The sequence below is a fragment of the Oryza glaberrima genome, chromosome 6 (genome assembly GCF_000147395.1).
Source record: "Oryza glaberrima chromosome 6, OglaRS2, whole genome shotgun sequence".
Classification (NCBI taxonomy): Eukaryota; Viridiplantae; Streptophyta; class Magnoliopsida; order Poales; family Poaceae; genus Oryza; species Oryza glaberrima.
In genome coordinates this window covers 12,613,499-12,634,696 of record NC_068331.1, presented here as the reverse complement: position 1 = coordinate 12,634,696, position 21,198 = coordinate 12,613,499, and the positions used below count along the sequence as shown (strand labels likewise).

At 49.8% G+C, this 21,198-nt stretch overlaps 1 protein-coding gene across 4 annotated transcripts in view; it reads left to right on the top strand.

The window, feature by feature from the left end:
* The window catches only part of LOC127776834 (protein DETOXIFICATION 16-like), a 29,193-nt gene extending 9,259 nt beyond the window's left edge, over window positions 1-19,934 (top strand). Inside the window, exons 2-8 of one of the 4 annotated variants that reach the window (XM_052303392.1) lie at window positions 1,922-2,469; window positions 2,628-2,714; window positions 2,830-2,886; window positions 18,740-18,978; window positions 19,147-19,276; window positions 19,381-19,467; window positions 19,555-19,934. In XM_052303392.1, the coding sequence (XP_052159352.1) occupies window positions 1,922-2,469; window positions 2,628-2,714; window positions 2,830-2,886; window positions 18,740-18,978; window positions 19,147-19,276; window positions 19,381-19,467; window positions 19,555-19,759 (1,353 nt within the window). In that variant the 3' untranslated portion in view covers window positions 19,760-19,934. Of the gene's footprint in view, window positions 1-1,921; window positions 2,470-2,624; window positions 2,715-2,829; window positions 2,887-18,739; window positions 18,979-19,146; window positions 19,277-19,380; window positions 19,468-19,554 lie in introns of all 4 variants that reach the window. The other 3 variants (XM_052303391.1, XM_052303394.1, XM_052303393.1) reach the window with 3 other exon arrangements.
* Window positions 19,935-21,198: the final 1,264 nt, after the last annotated feature.

The following is a 21,198-nucleotide window of genomic DNA, read 5'->3' as shown; positions in this document are numbered from 1 at the left end:
TCCCCTATGGCGGCGGCAACAAAGGGGGTTGCTTGGCGGAGTAGGGGCAACCTGCATGGCCGTCCGATGGCGCCGTCGGCTTCTCCTCCCTTCTTCCTTCTCCATTCTAGGTCCAGGTTTTCCAGAGGGTTGGATTGCCAGCTGGTGGTTGTCCGGTGGTTTCGATGTGTTTGCTCCACAGCCCAGCATGGAGACCCATGCGGGACAAGCGATGCAGCTTGTCTTGGCAAGCGGTGCTAGAGCTATGTCTACTCTTCGCTTGGCCCACTTCTCTATGTGGAGCTGCTTCCCTCCTCCCGATGTAGAGATCCATGGTGTGGTGTGGTGGTGGAAGGCGACCGGCGCAATGAACGGACGCCTTCGACGGCTTGGTGCCCGGCGGCTAGGAACAGGGGCGGAGAGAGCGTGGGGGCGGGGGGGGGGGGTCTTTAGACCCCCTATCCCCTAATATACCATTAGAGACCCCATTTATACCCTCCTAAAATTTTAATCCATATATTTGTAGATGAGGGGCTAATATAGACTTTGTTTGAGGTTGTTAGAAGGCCCAAAAGGCTAAGAAGACCCAAAAAATCCTAACCCAACCCTAAATTTCTCTTAGTTGCTTTTGGTCATTTTGGTTTAGCGCCGCTATAATTTTATCCTGGCTCCGCCACTGGCTAGGAAAACCTAGCACCATCATCAGTGGCTGGTGTTGGACTGGTGGTGGCACTTCGTGCGCAGGTCTTTTGGTGTGCAGGTGGCATTTGGGTGGTTTTCGTCGTGGACGCGGTGGCTGGATGTGACTCTGAGGTGAATGGCGTGCGCGGCTTGCCGGCACTAGCAATGGCAACGCCCTTGGGTGCCGTTCACCTTCTTGAAGGCGTTGCTATGGAGTCTTTGTTCTCCACTTTCTCAAGTGATCTCTCTAGGTGAAAACTTTGGATTCGCTTGAATCAGCCATTGTCGTTGTTCTGTTGGCATGTCCTTCTTGAAGGCTTCGTCTTAGGAGTTTTCACTTGTTGGACCGCTAGTCCTTGTAGGGTCTGGGTTTGCGAGGTCAGCTCACCTTGAAAATGTTAGGGTTTTTGCTGGTTTTCCTTAATTTACCGTGCTTTTGTAAATGTTTTTGATCTGGTTTTTCTTATAAACTAGATCAATTCTCTTCTTCTTTTAGTGAAATTGCAGGAGCTCCCAGCCCTTTGCGGAGGTTTCCCTCGAAAATATTAATGCTGCCTCCACATGCGGCTCCTCTAGCCCAACTTATGCAGGCACACCACCCAGTCGGCCAACCAATCGTCCGACCGGCTAGGCCGGCTGTCTGCGCTAGGCAGAACATCTCCCACAGCGAGCAGAACCCAGGTTGTGCTGCACACCCCGGTGGGTGCTGCCACTACCACAAGGCGCAAGGCATAGCCGTAGGTGTTGGCAAAGGGGACTGCGGCCGTCCAGGTAACTCAGAATGCAGAGAAAGCTTCTTCCAGAGATGGAGCGAGGATTTACATGAGATACAAAAGATGAGGGAGGAACCTCTAAACTTTCCCATACAGAAGGCATTGCACTTGCACATCCAGTGGTGAACCCATAACAAAAATCACCGGGGATCCTATACATATAATAACACATATAGTAATATAATTTTCAGCTTATAATATAATTATTATAAGCTAAAACAGCTCAAAAAATAGAATTCTACCCGGGGTCCAGTGATCCCGACCACAATAGTGTAGGACCGCCACTGTGCACATCCTATCTTTCGGGTCGAATTTACTCTACTGTACAAGATTTTAGTTCCAATTTTCCCCGTTTTTTTGGCACTAGTAATAAACATTCTCTCTCACGTATGTTGTCTGTCCAGAACTCTTTCTAGTTAAAACATTGATATTCCAAATCATAGCCCCAACGTCCTTGAAAATTTGATTCTACTTGTCTTCTTGGTCAGCTTGGAATGGCAAGCGCGTTGGACACTCTGTGCGGCCAAGCGTTCGGAGCCCAGCAGTACCATCTCCTGGGCATCTACAAGCAGCGCGCCATGCTGCTGCTCTCCTCCGCCGTCAGCGCCCCGGTCGCAGTCGTCTGGTTCTACACTGGCGACATCCTCCGCCTCTTCGGGCAGGAGGCCGACATCGCCGCGGAGGCCGGCGCCTACGCCCGGTGGATGATCCCGGCGCTGTTCGCCTACGGCCTGCTCCACTGCCAAATCCGGTTCCTGCAGACACAGAACGTCGTGCTCCCGGTCATGGCGGCCGCCGGCGCGACGACGCTCTGCCACCTCCTCGTCTGCTGGGTGCTCGTCTACGCCGCCGGGATGGGCAACAGGGGCGCGGCTCTGAGCAACGCCGTGTCGTACTGGATCAATGTCGCCATCCTGGCGGTGTACGTGAGGGTGTCGAGCTCGTGCAAGAAGACATGGACCGGGTTCTCCACGGAGGCCTTCCGCGACGCGCTCGGCTTCTTCAGGCTCGCTGTCCCTTCCGCTCTGATGGTCTGGTTAGTGACATAATTTTACGTATACTTGACTTCCTCTCTGTTTGAAATTCGGAGTCTCTCAGAATGTTCAAACTTTTCTTTTTGAAAATTTAATTTGGAAATGTTTTGTATCTGGTCTCGTGTTGTGCAACTCATGACACACTGTTCTTGCACAGCAGCTTGGAGATGTGGTCGTACGAGATCCTTGTGCTCCTGTCAGGTCGTCTTCCCAACCCAAAGCTGCAGACGTCCGTGCTATCAATCAGGTGATAATTAGTACTACTACTACGACCACAATTTTTAACGAGACATTTCAGGGGCGACATGACATGCCTACCTGAGCTCTGAGTCTGAGACAAACGCGATTGCATTTTTTTACAGCCTCAACACTGCTTCCTTGGTGTGGATGATCCCCTTTGGCCTCGGCTGTGCCATAAGGTAAATCTCCTTCATGGATCATACTCCATACTAGAGAAAACTCTCGTGATAGATTGGATAAATTGCGATCATCTACATATATATATAGGTGGTGAAAGTTGTTGCAACGTAAGTATATAACTGTACATATATAATGCCTGCGTTGCGACATTCTAAATAACATTCATTAACATAAAAAATTAAAGAAATATGATTAAATTAAAATCTTAAACCATATATCACAATTAGATTGAAGGAAATATAATCATAGAAATAACAACATAAAACTACAAATAACCCGGAACGATAATTCAATTTTAGAAAATTATGTAACTAAATCCTTTTTTTTTTCATTTTGCTATAAATAATTCAATATTATAAGTTACAACAATTTTTAATGGATCAAATAGTGCTAAAAATTAAAAATGTAAATGGGAGAAAAACTGAAATTAGTTAGAAATTAAAAAATCGTATTTTAGCCCAAAGATGAAAATCCAATCCATTAATTCTGAACAGGTACCAGTTTCATTGACATAAATTAGAATTTTCCTATTTCATTGACATAAATTAGAATTTTCTTTTTCTATTCATATTCCTATGGTCTCAATATAATGTGAGCGGTCCAGGAGCATGGTTAGGCTAGACCAGGAAGGAATAATAGCTTCGTCCATAAATGGTGGAGGTTGACAATAAAGAAAATCAGAACAACATGAATGCAGCTAGCAACGACGTGGTACCGATAAAGAGAGAAACGACAACAGCGAACTCTGGTGGTGAACACAACTGGATGAGTGCATCAAAACGCAATCCCGGGTGAGGGGGTTCCGTTTTCCTTGAATGCACAGGAAGAGCGAAAGATGGAGAAAAAACAATCAACGCTGTTCATCGTGTCTTCTCTAGTCGAAACAAGAAATAGAAAGGGATGAAAGATGGACACCGATCCTCCAGCGACCAAAAGATAGTGAGTAAGGTGGTTGGATGTGTCCTAAGATGTGACTCACCTATAGATGGTGGTTGTCACGCCCAGAAATTCCCGAATAGAATTCCAAGCAGAATGTGCATTAAAATCCCCGTCCAGGACCGGCCGGGGTACACAAACGACAATGTTGACATTAGAATTCCAAGCAGAATGTGCATTAAAATCCCCGTCCAGGACCGGCCGGGGTACACAAACGACAATGTTGACATTCAGATCCACGTCTTACAAACATTATAAAAGTCTTACATAAATGCAGCGGAAAAAACGAAAGACAGCAGGAGGTAAGCCTTGACTAGAACTGCAGCAGGAACACCACTCCACAGGCATCCTCGACGGCACGGACGAAGCCTACTCCTCGGAGAAACCTCCATCTGACACATACTCGTACTCTAGGGTTGGGAAAAATAGAGCAAGACTGAGTACTACCCACTGTACTCAGCAAGTCATACCGGAATGGGGATATGATGCAGCGAATTATCAAAGGAGAGCTAGAGTGGTTCATTTGCATAAAGTGAGCATTTATAAACAGAAGTTGGAAGATTTAAACAGTTGTAATAATTAATTAATATTGATCATCCGCTGTCCAACGCTATCCCACGTTGCAACAGGCCCAACCATCCACCTATACTATCCAATTTCATTAGACTAAACTAGGGTGAGACTAATCACGGTGAATCTGGTTGACCGCCCATAACCGCGGGCACGGCTATTCGAATAGTTTTACTCTGATCAGAGGTGTACAACTGTACCGACAAGACACAGCCCCACGACACGTTTCCGTGTGCCGACATGCCACCACGACATACCGGAAAGAGGCCGTGACAGGACCCTTCGCATAACCCCCTCTTGCTAAGCACACCACACCTCAGGTTTCACCCCCGTCCCCAGCGGGCAACGGGCAGTCCCCTCTCGTGCCTAGGTGAATCCGGAAGCGACAGAGGCCATCGTAGGGCCCGCCCCGCTCCATCACGCCCACCCTTGCCTGGATGCGTCGACTAGAGGAAAGCTACACTACAAGCCTAGCCGTTGCCCACGCTGGCTTGTGGTAAGTACGATAAGTTCTTCCAGGGCATCCCGCGAACCGGTCCTTAACTGCCATGGGTGCGACTAGCAAAACCATGCACCCACAGCCCACCATGTGATTCATTTTAATTAACCAACACCAAAACGGTAGTACTAAACCAACCTTACCAATTGAACCTAAAGTCTATATTTTAGTGAGCTTTCCCCATTGTGTGCTAGTGGAACTAAGCATGGCTAAGCAATTCCTAGTCCAAAATCTATTCATGTTATAACCCAAGCTAACAAAGGAGCATGGTATCAAAATGGAATGGCTGTAACAATAGGTAAACACCCTATCGTAACATTATAAAACAATGCAATATTTGAAGAAAAACAATAGAGCATTTGCAATATAGGATCAACATGTTCAAGTGACAAGCAAGACTTGCCTTGCTCTGCTGCTGGAGAAACCTTGGCGACTATCTCGAAATACATCGGAGCGTCGGAAGAACCGGAGTCTAGCGACATACAAGGCAAACATTGCAAACAGGCTATAAGGCTACTGAAACAGAGAACAAAACTATTTTTAATGGATTCTACACATTTTTCTTGATTTACTGAGACTTGAATGGGCTTAAACGGAGCACGGATGAATTAGTTATGAATTTTAGAAGATTCACTGTGTTTATTATTATAACAAAAAGTCCTTAAATCATTTATTGCGCAATAAATCCCAGGGCTGACGTCATCAGGGGGGCGGCGCCGACATGCGGGGCCCACCGGTCAGCGGCTCGAGAGAGAGGGAAAAGGGGCGCCGGCACGCGGGCCCCACTCGGCAGCGGCTCAAAGGGGGGGGCAGTCCACCGTGGACCGGGACCACGCGGGTGGTCCACCGCCGGTCCACAGGACCGACGGCCCAGATCGCCCCCGGGGCTGAACGGACGGACGGCGGCGACCCGGCTCGGCTCGGCTCAAGGCCGGCCGACCGGCCACGGCGACGGCGACGGCGCGCGCGCGCGCACGCGTTGCCGGCGACGGCAACCGGCGGCGGAGGTGGCAGCGGGAAGGCGACGCGAAGGCGGCGGTGCTAAGCGGCGGCTAGGAAGGAGAGGGAGGGGAATAGAGGGGAGAGGAAGCCTCACCGAGGGTGGCCGGCGTGGAGGAAGACGACGGTGAACGGCGACGACGAGCCACGGGAGGACGACGGCAATCGACGGACGGGATTCGGGGTGCCCTAAGGAAGGAGAAGAGAGAGATTAGAGGGAGAGAGATGAACCACGGCGATGGGAAACCATGGCCGAAGGCGGCGGACATGGCGGCTCTCACCGTCGCACGGTGAGAACGGCGCTCCGGCGGCGAACCTCGACGAAGGAGGGGTGGACGGGGTGGATCTCGGCCATGCGAACCCGACGGCGGCGACGGCGTGGTGCTGCGGCGAACCTAGCGGCGGCTAGCGGCGGCCGGAGCGGCGGGAAAGGCGGCGGCGGGTGGATGCACGGCGCGGGAGCGATGGGGAGCACGAGGGAGTTCGGTGAAATGGGGAAAAAGAGAGAGGGGGCGACGCCGGAGCTTAAATAGGGAGAGAGGGGGCCGGACGTGGCCGGGAGAGGCGGGAATCGCTGGCCGACGTGGGGGAGTGGGAGAAGAGAGAGAGAGAGAGAGAGAGGCGGGATGCGAAAATCGAATCCCGGCCATCTTGGGCGCGGGCGCGGGCGGGAGAGAGAGGGGAGGCGGGCGCGGGAGGCACGGCGCACGACCGGGGCGGCCGACGTGGCCCGGAGGGGGCGGGACGTGGGCGCGGCGGCGATTTCGGCGGTGGTGGCGACGTGGGAACGGGCGGCCGGAGGAAGGGGACGACCCCGACAGGTGGGGCCCACCTGTCGGCGTCCCGGGGAGAGAGGGGAGGCGGGCGGCCGGCCCGCGCGGCTTAGCTGGGCCTCGGCCTTCGGCCGGCCCAGCGGGAGGAGGGGGAGAAAAAGAAACGGAATGGGCCGGCGGCCCATTCAAAGGAAAAAGAGAAAAGAAAAGAAAGAAAAAGGAAAAAGAAGGAAAAAGGATTTTTCCTGGGATTAAAATTGCATGTGCTCAATTTTAATTGGTTAAAATTATTTCTAGGGCTCTGAAAATTCCACTAAAAATCCTGTTAGTGAGTTTTGACATGTAGAACTCAAGAAAAATTCTACATGCCAATTCCGATTATTATTTGCGTTAATTTATTAAGGTTTTCTCTTGATTTACACAAGTATTTTCTTGAGACCATTTATAACTTCAATTTAGGCTTGGGAAAGAACTTTGGGGTGTGACAAACCTACCCCCCTTAAACAGAATCTCGGCCCCGAGATTCGGAGGAGCTGGCGAAGAGGTGCGGATGGGCGGCTTTCAACTCATCTTCCCTTTCCCAGGTTGCTTCCTCCTCTCAATGGTGACTCCACTGAACTCGGCAAAACCTGGTGACCTTGTTTCTGGTTCTTCTTTCGCTGGTATCAAGTATACGAACCGGCTTCTCCACATATGCCAGGTCCTCCTGAATGTCAATATGCTCCGATTCAGCTTGTTCTTCGGGTACTCTTAAGCACTTCTTTAATTGGGACACGTGGAACACGTCATGAATGCCGATCATATTGGATGGAAGTTCTAGCTGATAAGCCACTTCCCCCCTTCGTTCCAAGATTTTGTATGGTCCCACGAAGCGTGGTGCGAACTTGCCTTTCGTCTGAAAACGGTGTACTCCCCGAAGCGGAGTGACACGAAGATACACGTAATCCCCTGCTTCAAAAGTGAGCTCCCTTCGGCGGTTATCCGCGTAGCTCTTCTGTCGAGACTGGGCAATCCTCAACCTTTCCCTGATGGTTCTGACTTTCTCTTCTGCTTCTGCTAATACCTCTGTCCCGAACAGTTGACGCTCGCCTGTCTGATCCCAGAAGAGAGGTGTGCGGCACTTCCGGCCATATAAAGCTTCAAACGGTGCCATCTGTAGACTGGCCTGGTAGCTGTTGTTGTACGAGAATTCCGCATATGGCAAGCTTTTGTCCCAAGCTCCACCAAAATCAAGAGCGCAAGCTCTCAACATATCTTCCAAGATTTGATTGACTCGCTCGGGGTGACCATTAGTTTGCGGGTGATAGGCCGTGCTAAATTTTAAACGGGTCCCCAATTCCTCTTGCAATTTCTGCCAGAACTTTGAAGTGAACTGACTCCCTCGATCAGATACAATCTTTTGGGGTACTCCATGTAGACACATGATTCTCGAGAGGTATAGCTCCGCCAACCTTTTGCCTGTATACGTGGTATGTACTGGTATGAAGTGAGCAACCTTAGTGAGTCGATCCACGACTACCCAGATTGAATCGTGACCCGATGATGTCCGGGGCAGTCCTGTTATAAAGTCCATTCCAATCTCCTCCCATTTCCATTCCGGAACTTGAAGAGGTTGGAGTAAACCTGCTGGCCTTTGTTGCTCTGCCTTCACTCGTTGGCAAACATCACACAGTGCGACGAATTCAGCTATTTCTCTCCTCATGCTGACCCACCAAAACTTTTCTTTGAGGTCATGATACATTTTGGTGCTGCCTGGGTGAATGGAGTACTGGGTCTGATGAGCCTCGGTGAGTATCAGATCCTTTAGTTCCTTGTCGTCAGGTACACACAATCTTTCTCCTAACCAGATTGTGCCGTGTTCATCCTCAAGGAAATCCTGAGCCTTTCCGACTCTCATGTTCTTTTTCAGCTCTGCTATTTCAGGATCATTCACTTGAGCTGCTCTGACTTGATCCATGAGCGTAGGCCGTGCCTCCAGAGCGGCTATGAACCCGTGTTCAACAATTCCCACGTTGAGATGCTCAAACTCCTGCAACAATTCCTCACACATGCCCTCAATGCATAGGGCAGTGCAGTAACTTTTCCTGCTTAATGCGTCTGCCACCACATTGGCTTTCCCCGGGTGGTAGTGAATGCTCATATCATAGTCTTTGATTAATTCCAACCATCTTCGTTGTCGGAGATTTAGGTCCGGTTGGGTGAAGATGTATTTCAGACTCTTATGGTCCGTATATCAGATAGTTCCTCCAGATCTTCAAAGCCTGAACCACCGCTGCCAATTCCAGGTCATGAGTTGGATAATTCCCTTCGTGTGGACGCAACTGCCGCGAGGCATACGCAACCACTCCGCCCTCTTGCATTAGGACACATCCAAGTCCGTGGCGGGATGCATCGCAATAGACTTGGAAGTCTTTCATCTGGTCGGGCAGAATCAAAACTGGTGCGGATACTAATTTCTTTTTGAGCTCCTCAAAACTCTTGTCGCACTCAGCTGTCCATTTAAACTTCTCATCTTTCTTAAGCAACTGAGTCATGGGTCGGGCAATCCTGGAGAAGTTTTCGATGAATCGGCGGTAATAACCTGCAAGTCCAAGAAAACTTCGAATCTGCGGCACGGTCTTAGGTGGGGTCCATTTGGTAACTGACTCCACGTTCGATGGATCAACTGCCACGCTTGAGCTGTAATGACGTGACCCAGAAATTTGACTTCAGACAACCAAAAGTCACACTTGCTGAACTTGGCGTATAACTGGTGCTCCTTCAACCTCTCGAGTACCAGACGGAGATGCTGCTTGTGTTCTTCTTCAGACTTTGAATAGATAAGTATGTCGTCGATGAATACCACAACAAACTTGTCTAGAAATTCCATGAACACTTTGTTCATCAGATTCATGAAGAATGCGGGTGCGTTGGTAAGTCCAAAAGACATAACCGTGCACTCATACAGCCCGTACCGAGTGGTGAAAGCCGTCTTTGGAATATCCTCTTCCCGAATTCTCAACTGGTGGTAGCCTGATCGCAGGTCTATCTTAGAAAACACTTTAGCTCCTTTCAGTTGATCAAAAAAATCATCAATTCACGGCAACGTATATTTATTCTTGATTGTGACCTCGTTGAGTGCGCGATAATCGATGCACATCCTTTTCGTCTTATCCTTTTTCTCCACAAAAATGACCGGTGCACCCCAAGGTGAAGTACTTGGTCGAATGTACCCTTTCTGCAGCTGCTCATCAACCTGCTTCTTGACCTCTGCTAGTTCGTTGGCCGCCATTCTATACGGTCTCTTGTAAATTGGAGCGGTTCCCGGTGCCAAGTCAATCCGGAATTCAATCTCTCTCTTGGGTGGCATGGTAGTGAGGTCTTCGGGAAACACTTCTGGGTACTCGCAGACTATGGGAATCTCTTCCAATTTCCTCGAATTCTTCTGCTCGGTGACCACTGGGATTTCCACCTCAATCTGATTCAAAGAGACCCCTTGCTTTGGTGAGTCTGGTGATTGGTACACTACTGTTTCTCCCTTCTCGTTGGTCAAGGTGACTGTGCGATTCGCGCAATCAATGACTCCCTTGAACTTGGTTAGCCAATCCATCCCAAGAATGACATCTAGGTCTTTGGATTCGAGAAGAATGAGGTTGGCTAGAAATGGTGATCTTTGAATTTCTATTGTTATAGAAGGGCTGAATTGAACCGAAGTGGAGCTATTCCCTGGGGTATGAACCCGCATTGGTGTGCTAAGTTCCTCTCTTATTAACCCATGCATCCCGACAAACTTCTTTGAAATGAACGAATGCGTTGCACCAGAATCAAAAAGTACTGTTGCAAGGATTGAGTTAACCGGAAACGTACCCAGTACGACCTCTGGTGCTGCTTGTGCCTCCTCCGCAGATGCGTGGTTGACACAAGCCTGGACAAACCTTGGCCCGGCACGCCTAGGCTTCGGGCATTTGTCAGCGAAGTGGCCAAGCTCACCACAGTTGAAGCAGGACCTTTTGTTCCAGTCTCCTTCTTGGCTTGCGCGGACGAGCCTGACTGTGCCGGTGCCACTGGTGTGCGTGGAGCTGCACCGCGGTTGGGCTGACCGCCATGGTGGTTCTGATTGCCACTGGCGCCCTGGTGGAAGTTGCTAGGGTTGAACGGGCAGTACTGGCGGACGATCATGGTGGTAGGTCCACCCTGCTGTCCGGGAGTGAGGCGTGGCCTCTGGTGACTTCCCTGATGTGCCCTGAACTGAGCGGCCTTCCTCTTCCTGTCCATCTTGTTGCGTTGATCCTCCTGACGGATTGCCTTGTCAACCAGCCTCTCAAAATCAGCGTAGTCCCCAGATATCAGTTGGTTGGTCAGCTCGTCATCCAGACCTGCCATGAACTTTTCCTGCTTCTCGGCGTCGGTGCGGACATCCTCTGGTGCATATCGCGCGAGGCGATTGAACTCATGGAGATACTCTGTCACAGTCCTGTTGCCCTGATGAAGTGCCCGGAATTCCCTCTTCTTTTGTGCCACGACCCCGTCTGGCACCTGCGCCTTCCTGAAGCTACGGCAGAACTCTGCCCAAGTGACTTCAGTACCTGGTGGGCGGGTGGCCATGTGATTGTCCCACCAAGCTGACGCAGGACCTTGAAGCTGGTGTGTGGCGAAAGTAACCTTCTCCTGATCATTGCACTGCAGGAGATTCAGCTTCATCTCTATGGCATGGAGCCAGTCATTCGCCTCCATGGGGTTGGTGGTGCTAGAGAAAGTGGGTGGCCTGACACGTAGAAACTCTGGCAACTTGGACTGAGGGGGAGGGGGACCAAACTGCTGGTGCTGCTGTTCGGCGTGCTGCAGCATCCTCTGGTGCATCTGCTGGTGCTGGTGCTGCATCTGCTGCATCATGGCTGCCATCATCTGAGTCTGATGTGCCATCACTTGGGCTAGCGTCGGATTCTCGGGAAGTGGTGGCGGACCATTGCCGGAATCGCTGTTGGGATGCACGCCATCAGTGCGCTCTTCGCCGTTGCTGCCCTCGCCTGTTGTACGGCTTCCATTCCTGGTGTAGACCATCTGGAGGAAGAGCAGACGGGGAAAAGAAGAAAAACAGAGGCTCAAGAACTAAGCTTTATTATATAGGAATTTAAAACTGCAATTGTTCTGATCTGAATTAAAACACTTAAAAAGCAAGCAAAAATCCTTATTAAGACAGCCATATCATAGGCACATGATATCGACCGTCGACTGACCCACGAGCAAGCAACCTAAACACACAAACTAACAAACAAATGCTAGACAGTCGATAAACTAATGGAAGACGAGCCTAATGCTCGGAACGGCTCCTGCGGTCGGTGGAGTCGAAGGCGTCCTCCTGCTCGTCACCAGGTCCCTCTGAGCGACTCCTGGAGCCCGGCAGATAAGTCCCGCCGCTGCCCGGCTCTGAGCCACTGGAGCTGCTGCTGCTACGGTCGCGGCTGCCACTAGGAGTAGCTGACAACCAACCTCCGTTGCCACTGGCTGGACCCCTGGCGGCTGTCGCTGGAGCGAAGGAGAGAGCGGACGCAGGAGCTGACACGGGAACAGGAGCTGGAGCTGGCACTGGAGCTGCGGGAAGTGCTGGAGCTGCGGGCGGAACTAGAGCTGCGGGAATTGCGGGCGGAGGTGGGTTCCTGGGCGCAAGTTGGATGCGCACGGGTGCAGTCGTCGTCTTGCGGGGCGTAGTGCGGATCCGGACTCCTCCTGGCGCAGGAAGACCCTTTAACTGAGCATTCTCCCTCTTCAGGCGCGCTATCTCGTCCTTCAGAGCGACGATCCTCATGAGCTTCCCATCATTCAAGGCCTTGGACGCCTTGTGCAGGTCCGAGTGCATCCTATCCAATCCCCTCATCACAGCACACATGTGACCAAAGGTGGTGTCGTTCTCGCCGGCTGTCGGACGGAAAGTACTGACATCATCACCGCTGGCTCGACGAGGGTGAAATCGGTACGCCGTGTCGTGGAAGATGTAGTTGTAGCGCTCCCGTAGTCTGGCCATCATCAGGTATGCTGCCTCCTGATAGGCGTGATCTGCTGTGCCTCCGGACGCCTCAACCACCATGTTAGCGAGGCAGGTGCCCACATAGCCATGGACCTCCAGGCGGACACGGTGAGGAAGCTCGCCACTGAGCGGTGGAACAGTCGTGTACTCTGGTGCGTTGGGGTAGCCCACCACCAGCGTCATACGTGCTAACTCTGCCACAAAGTCAATCATGCCTTCTCCGTGGTGGTTGGGTGGGTGGCCGGCCATCTAGAGAAGACAAAGGAGTAGGATCAATGCATGCTCAAATCCAAATTTAGATAAAGCAATAAAGGACTCAAATAAGAGAATCAAATAAGAGCGAAATTTTATGCATAGATCATTTTGCATGAGAGCGAATAAATAAGACAGACGTACTAATAATAACAATAAAGGCAGAAATACCTTGCAACCCATATTCCTAAGCTAGGACCTAATGCATTTCACCCATCAAATCCCAACTGACTGACGAATAAACCCCAAATAATTTTACTAAAACCTTAGACTGACTTGTTTTGACAAATCTCACTTAAACGAGCAACCAAGATTTTTCCCTTGAACCACAAGAACAGGTCCCAATTTTCTCGGAACAAATCCAATTGCGAAGAACATATGCAATGAAAAGGATTCAGAGGGCTCTTAGGTTTTCCCGTTTGGCTTGTCCTACGGTCAACATCGGCTCTGATACCAACTTGTCACGCCCAGAAATTCCCGAATAGAATTCCAAGCAGAATGTGCATTAAAATCCCCGTCCAGGACCGGCCGGGGTACACAAACGACAATGTTGACATTAGAATTCCAAGCAGAATGTGCATTAAAATCCCCGTCCATATCCACGTCTTACAAACATTATAAAAGTCTTACAAACATTATAAAAGTCTTACATAAATACAGCGGAAAAAACGAAAGACAGCAGGAGCTAAGCCTTGACTAGAACTGCAGCGGGAACACCACTCCACAGGCATCCTCGACGGCACGGACGAAGCCTATTCCTCGGAGAAACCTCGATCTGACACATACTCGTACTCTAGGGTTGGGAAAAATAGAGCAAGACTGAGTACTACCCACTGTACTCAGCAAGTCATACTGGAATGGGGATATGATGCAGGGAATTATCAAAGGAGAGCTAGAGTGGTTCATTTGCATAAAGTGAGCATTTATAAACAGAAGTTGGAAGATTTAAACAGTTGTAATAATTAATTAATATTGATCATCCGCTGTCCAACGCTATCCCACGTTGCAACAGGCCCAACCATCCACCTATACTATCCAATTTCATTAGACTAAACTAGGGTGAGACTAATCACGGTGAATCTGGTTGGCCGCCCATAACCGCGGGCACGGCTATTCGAATAGTTTTACTCTGATCAGAGGTGTACAACTGTACCCACAAGACACAGCCCTACGACACGTTTCCATGTGCCGACATGCCACCACGACATACCGGAAAGAGGCCGTGACAGGACCCTTCGCATAACCCCCTCTAGCCAAGCACACCACACCTCAGGTTTCACCCCTGTCCCCAGCAGGCAACGGGCAGTCCCCTCTCGTGCCTAGGTGAATCCGGAAGCGACAGAGGCCGTCGCAGGGCCCGCCCCGCTCCATCACGCCCACCCTTACCTGGATGCGTCGACTAGAGGAAAGCTACACTACAAGCCCAGCCGTTGCCCACGCTGGCTTGTGGTAAGTACGATAAGTTCTTCCAGGGCATCCCGCGAACCGGTCCTTAACTGCCATGGGTGCGACTAGCAAAACCATGCACCCACAGCCCACCATGTGATTCATTTTAATTAACCAACACCAAAACGGTAGTACTAAACCAACCTTACCAATTGAACCTAAAGTCTATATTTTAGTGAGCTTTCCCCATTGTGTGCTAGTGGAACTAAGCATGGCTAAGCAATTCCTAGTCCAAAATCTATTCATGTTATAACCCAAGCTAACAAAGGAGCATGGTATCAAAATGGAATGGCTGTAACAATAGGTAAACACCCCATCGTAACATTATAAAACAATGCAATATTTGAAGAAAAACAATAGAGCATTTGCAATATAGGATCAACATGTTCAAGTGACAAGCAAGACTTGCCTTGCTCTGCTGCTGGAGAAACCTCGGCGACTATCTCGAAATACACCGGAGCGTCGGAAGAACCGAAGTCTAGCGACATACAAGGCAAACATTGCAAACAGGCTATAAGGCTACTGAAACAGAGAACAAAACCATTTTTAATGGATTCTACACATTTTTCTTGATTTACTGAGACTTGAATGGGCTTAAACGGAGCACGGATGAATTAGTTATGAATTTTAGAAGATTCACTGTGTTTATTACTATAACAAAAAGTCCTTAAATCATTTATTGCGCAATAAATCCCAGGGCTGACGTCATCAGGGGGGGCGGCGCCGACATGCGGGGCCCACCGGTCAGCGGCTCGAGAGAGAGGGAAAAGGGGTGCCGGCACACGGGCCCCACTCGGCAGCGGCTCAAAGGGGGGGCGGTCCACCGTGGACCGGGACCACGCGGGTGGTCCACCGCCGGTCCACGGGACCGACGGCCCAGATCGCCCCCGGGGCTGATCGGACGGACGGCGGCGACCCGGCTCGGCTCGGCTCAAGGCCGGCCGACCGGCCACGGCGACGGCGCGCGCGCGCGCGTTGCCGGCGACGGCAACTGGCGGCGGAGGCGGCGGCGCGAAGGCGACGCGAAGGCGGCGGCGCTAAGCGGCGGCTAGGCAGGAGAGGGAGGGGAATAGAGGGGAGAGGAAGCCTCACCGAGGGTGGCCGGCGTGGAGGAAGACGACGGCGAACGGCGACGACGAGCCACGGGAGGACGACGGCAACCGACGGACGGGATTCGGGGTGCCCTAAGGAAGGAGAAGAGAGAGATTAGAGGGAGAGAGATGAACCACGGCGATGGGAAACCATGGCCGAAGGCGGCGGACATGGCGGCTCTCACCGTCGCACGGTGAGAACGGCGCTCCGGCGGCGAACCTCAACGAAGGAGGGGTGGACGGGGTGGATCTCGGCCACGCGAACCCGACGGCGGCGATGGCGCGGTGCTGCGGCGAACCTAGCGGCGGCTAGCGGCGGCCGGAGCGGCGGGAAAGGCGGCGGCGGGTGGATGCACGACGCGGGAGCGATGAGGAGCACGAGGGAGTTCGGTGAAATGGGGAAAAAGAGAGGGGGCGACGCCGGAGCTTAAATAGGGAGAGAGGGGGCCGGATGTGGCCGGGAGAGGCGGGAATCGCCAGCCGACGTGAGGGAGTGGGAGAAGAGAGAGAGAGAGAGAGGCGGGATTCGAAAATCGAATCCCGGCCATCTCGGGCGCGGGCGCGAGCGGGAGAGAGAGGGGAGGCAGGCGCGGGAGGCGCGGCGCACGACCGGGGCGGCCGACGTGGCCCGGAGGGGGCGGGACGTGGGCGCGGCAGCGATTTCGGCGGTGGTGGCGACGTGGGAACGGGCGGCCGGAGGAAGGGGGCGACCCCGACAGGTGGGGCCCACCTGTCAGCGTCCCGGGGAGAGAGGGGAGGCGGGCGGCCGGCCCGCGCGGCTTAGCTGGGCCTCGGCCTTCGGCCGGCCCAGCGGGAGGAGGGGGAGAAAAAGAAGAGGAATGGGCCGGCGGCCCATTCAAAGGAAAAAGAGAAAAGAAAAGAAAGAAAAAGGAAAAAGAAGGAAAAAGGATTTTTCCTGGGATTAAAATTGCATGTGCTCAATTTTAATTGGTTAAAATTATTTCTATGGCTCTGAAAATTCCACTAAAAATCCTGTTAGTGAGTTTTGACATGTAGAACTCAAGAAAAATTCCACATGCCAATTCTGATTATTATTTGCGTTAATTTATTAAGGTTTTCTCTTGATTTACACAAGTATTTTCTTGAGACCATTTATAACTTCAATTTAGGCTTGGGAAAGAACTTTGGGGTGTGACAGTGGTGGTTCACAATGAAGAAAACCAGAATAGCGGGAACAACAATGACGTGGTCCCAACAGAGAGAGAACGGACTCCTGGACCCTCATCATCTTAGGTTTTGGGGGTGATGGAGATGGTAGGATATTGAGTGAAAGAAAGGATACCACTGTTTGACATCATGTGAGAGGTGGCACTAGTGCCCATATACCAATTCTTCGAGGATAGCTACTATACAGTGGTGATACTAAAAGCATTGGCAAGCTGCTATTGAGCCCACTGGACGAGGCCGAACCAATCAGATGGTGCTTGCTAGGATACCTACTGACCTAGAGCCTGGAGGAGGTCTGGCAAACCAAAGAAAGAGTTGGCCAGCACAAGGCTGGGTGTGGCCTAGCCTTTCATCTCTAGGCTAGGAGGGGCAGCCCAACCACGCTAGCCCTAGGGCTTAGATGCTAAGTTGGGCCGAGGGTCTAGGATGTGGGAGCGGTATTATGGACCAAGCCAAATGTTATTGTTGCCCATCCACGAATTGTGAGGAGTTGAACAGGTGGGAGATGGGCCGTTGCTTCACGGCTGGCTCATCCCACCGATGTTTCCCTATCTACCTCCATTGTTACAGTAGCGACGGTTTCGATTGTTGTTGCCACCATTTTTGTTGTAACCGGTAAGGTGGTTGGATTGGTGCCGCTATTGCCATCATCACTACCGGCAACCCTAGATTGGTCACCGCCACTATTTCCACCACCCATGCGATCTTCACCACCAGAGGAGATGAAAATATTGGGGGCTTCACTTGGGTGAGTACTCTTTGTGATCTCCTCGAGCAGCAACTGGGAGTGATCTTCGACAAATATGGTGAACGGTTTATAAATAGGGACAATCATCACGAGGTGTTCATACTTGGGGTTCAAACCTTTGAGCATGTGGTAGGCAAGCTCATCGAGGTCAGTGTGGAGTTGGCCATCACCTTCTACCGACGGTAATCATCAACGATGGAGAGATCTCCTTGCATCAAGCTGTGGAATTGAGCCGCAAGGATTAGCGCCTATCGATGGTGGTCGCTAGGCCTTGGTGCTCAATTTTGTGCCATACAAGTCGAACGGTGGCTCTGGTGGTCATGGCAATCTCTAGGAGCTTAGCAGAGCACACAATCCATCTAGATCCAGACGATGCGATCCGGGCGGTAGGTGTCTATCAAGACTTGAGTGGGCATATATTTGCAGAGGGTGAAGAAGAAGAAGCCACACCAGTTGATGTAATTGGACAAAGAGAGATCGAGGGTGGCTTGGCTCTAGGGATTTGATGTTGAGGATGGCAACAGCCTGAGAGTGGAGATCGACAAAAATAGTGTTGTCGTCGAGGTCATTAATTTGGATGGAGCCAGTGACACCTGGGCAGCAATGGATGGACCAGCACCAAGGGTGGGGATGAGGAGGACAGGACCGATGCGGCCGAAAGCATAGAAGAGGATGTCATGGTGATTACGGAGAAGGCTACGGGACCGTCAGCTGGCTAGGGCAGAGAAAGGTCGCGCATAGGGCAGCCGTGGCTGCCAGAGCAGTGTCATTGATGAGAGCTGGGCTGCGATGATATTGGCTGCAGATGCTGATAGGGGCGAACGAAAAGCGGCACGAACTGCCATGTCCACAGCGGTGGCAGCTGCATCCTAGATGGGGTTCTCTTCTAGACCAGTCGATGAGCCGTTGTTAGAGGATATGGCGCAGGTCAGGGAGAACAGTATGGCAACAACACCTAGAGAGATGACGGCGTGACAGTCATGCTAGGCAGAGGAAAGCCCGTGGCAAGGGGAGGGCCACCGAGAGAGGCCGGCAGTGCGGGTGGATATTATCAGCTAAAGCATGGTAAATCAAAAACGACTGGTAGTATGATAGCGGACGATGATAACACGATAGATTGGATTGATTGCAATCATGTACATATATATAGGCAAACCCTTGCTGTATCCACTCAACCATCTATAGAACCAAAATCAAATTGGATAGATGAGGGATATAGCCAAGATACACGTCACGCAGGACCGTGTGATACTGTCATACTTCTAGCTTACAACTTTTTACTCCAACCGTGCTCATCATCTACGCATGCATGTATAATATTGTTCATCTCATCATCCATAATGCAGTACCCGTGTCTCCAATGAGCTCGGCGCGGGGAGGCCTCACGCAGCCCGTATAGCGGTGCGGGTCTCCGTATTCATGGCCATCTCGGAGGGCTTGGTGATAGGGTTAGTGCTGGTCAGTGTGCGAAACATCTGGGGCCATGCTTATAGCAACGAGGAGGAGGTTATCAAATATGTAGGCAAGGTGTTGCTGGTCATCTCAGTCTCCAATTTCTTCGATGGAATACAATGTGTCCTTTCAGGTACAGTGTTTACTACTACATTGCACAACTTTTGTTGTTGCAATTCCTATATATGTTCATTTATATTTGATAGGAATTACAATTCAGTTAGTGAAAATGTTATTACTGTGCATTATTATAGATAATGATAAGATATTTTGTGTTCTGAAAATGCGTATATTTGTGAAGGTGTGGCTAGAGGCTGCGGATGGCAGAAAATTGGAGCTTGCGTTAACCTTGGCGCCTACTACATTGTGGGAATACCTTTAGCTTACCTCATAGCTTTCATCTTACATCTCGGCGGGATGGTGCATACTCTGTACTCACTGGATCTTTTGCTACCTGAAATTTCTATAAGTTCTATTTTTTGGTTGTTATATTGGCTGATGTTATGAGTAGCAATAATATTAAATGTGTTTACAGGGACTATGGCTTGGCATCACCTGTGGCATCTTGGTGCAAGTCGTGCTACTCATGGCATTCACCCTATGCACAAATTGGGATAAAGAGGTGAATATATGCATTGTTTTACTAGCTAATATGATGTTGCCATTATTTTAGCTCATGAGTCAAATGTAATAAAAAATAATCTTACAGGCGGCAAATGCGAAGGATAGAGCCCTCAATTCTTCTCTTCCTTCAGATACCGCAACATGAACTCGATGGAGATGATTGTTGCGTAAGCAAGCTAGGGGATTACTTCCTCCGTCCAAAAAAAATAAATCTAGGACTGAATATGACATATCCTAGTATAATAAAATTGGACAGACTGTCATATTCAGCCTTAGCTTTGTTTTTTTAAAGGACGGAGGGAAAGAATACTGGATACTATTACTAACCACCTAGCTCTAGCTATATAGCCTCTCTTCATTTAATATATTATCTCTGCTGTTATCGTGCTTTCTCTTGATGAATGGTATAATTTAGTATACAGATCCTGAAGCTTAAAGCAGTTTTTGCATATTGCTGCATATTTATATATTACGCGTCTTGTCAAATTTGGTATAGTAGTGACAGGGCCAGTCAGACATGATAAATCATATCAAATACTCCATCTGTCCCATAATATAAGAGATTTTGAGTTTTTTTTCACTGTTTGACCGCTCGTCTTATTTAAAAAATTTGTGCAAATATAAAAAACGAAAAGTTGTGCTTAAAATACTTTGGATAATAAAGTAAATCACAGAAAAAATAAATAATAATTTCAAAATTTTTTTAATAAGACGAGTGATCAAACAGTGTAAGCACAAACTCAAAATCCCTTATATTATGGGACGGAGGGAGTAACACTTATCGTTAAAGAAAGCATCACAATATACGCAATTTTATTTTTCATGGATAATAAATCATATCAACACATGTTTATATATGTTTGGAAAAAAAACGACTTTCATGCTTATGTGAGTAATAGCAAGGATTCCATGCCTATCATTATTAGTGGTGGAACGAACAATAGCATACATAATTAACTTTGTAAGATTTAATTAGTAGTATCTAAATTAAAATGGAGAGGCAAATAATATTGGGCTTATTAAGAACAAATGGATATTAAAGGCTCAATTCAGACCATATTACTGTTGGTGATCACGATTGCTGCTCATGATATTAACAAGCAACAACGATCTGCAGCTATGGATCAGCTAAGGTGCCGATGTGCATGAGACGAATAGGGAAGGCAAACGGGTTGTCAGGGAAAGGGAGGAAGAGGAGTGGAGGTCATATCCACCTGCCTGATCAAAGAAGGAGGGCGTTGTGGGCGAGTGGGTGGTAACGCTTCGGCTTCATAACTTCATACTATCACAAAAATATGGTACCATGTTAGGTAGTTTTTCTAAAAGCCATTCTATAGACCTATTGATCTTTTTCCACCTCCATAGGATGAAAAGATATACACCTTAAAGCAACTATAGTATTGGTTCTAGAGAATAACGGACACCAAAAATGATACCGGTTTTTTAAAAATCCGACACCAATAATAAATTAAAGGTGCCGCTTTTTCTTAGGAACTGACAGCTTAGAGAAAGTTGAGCCGGCGAACCGAGTCTACCTCGAGTTTTTTTATTCCTCGCAAATCAAAGTCACATTTGCCCTTAACAACTCTTCTCTTCTCTCTTAAACTCCTCCCTCAGCCACAACCATGACGTGTGCCGTCCCCCTCCTCTTCTCCACCAGCACAGTGTGCGCCCCTCCTCCTCTTAGCTGTGGCCCACGCGCCCCTACTCTTCTCCGCTGCATCCAACA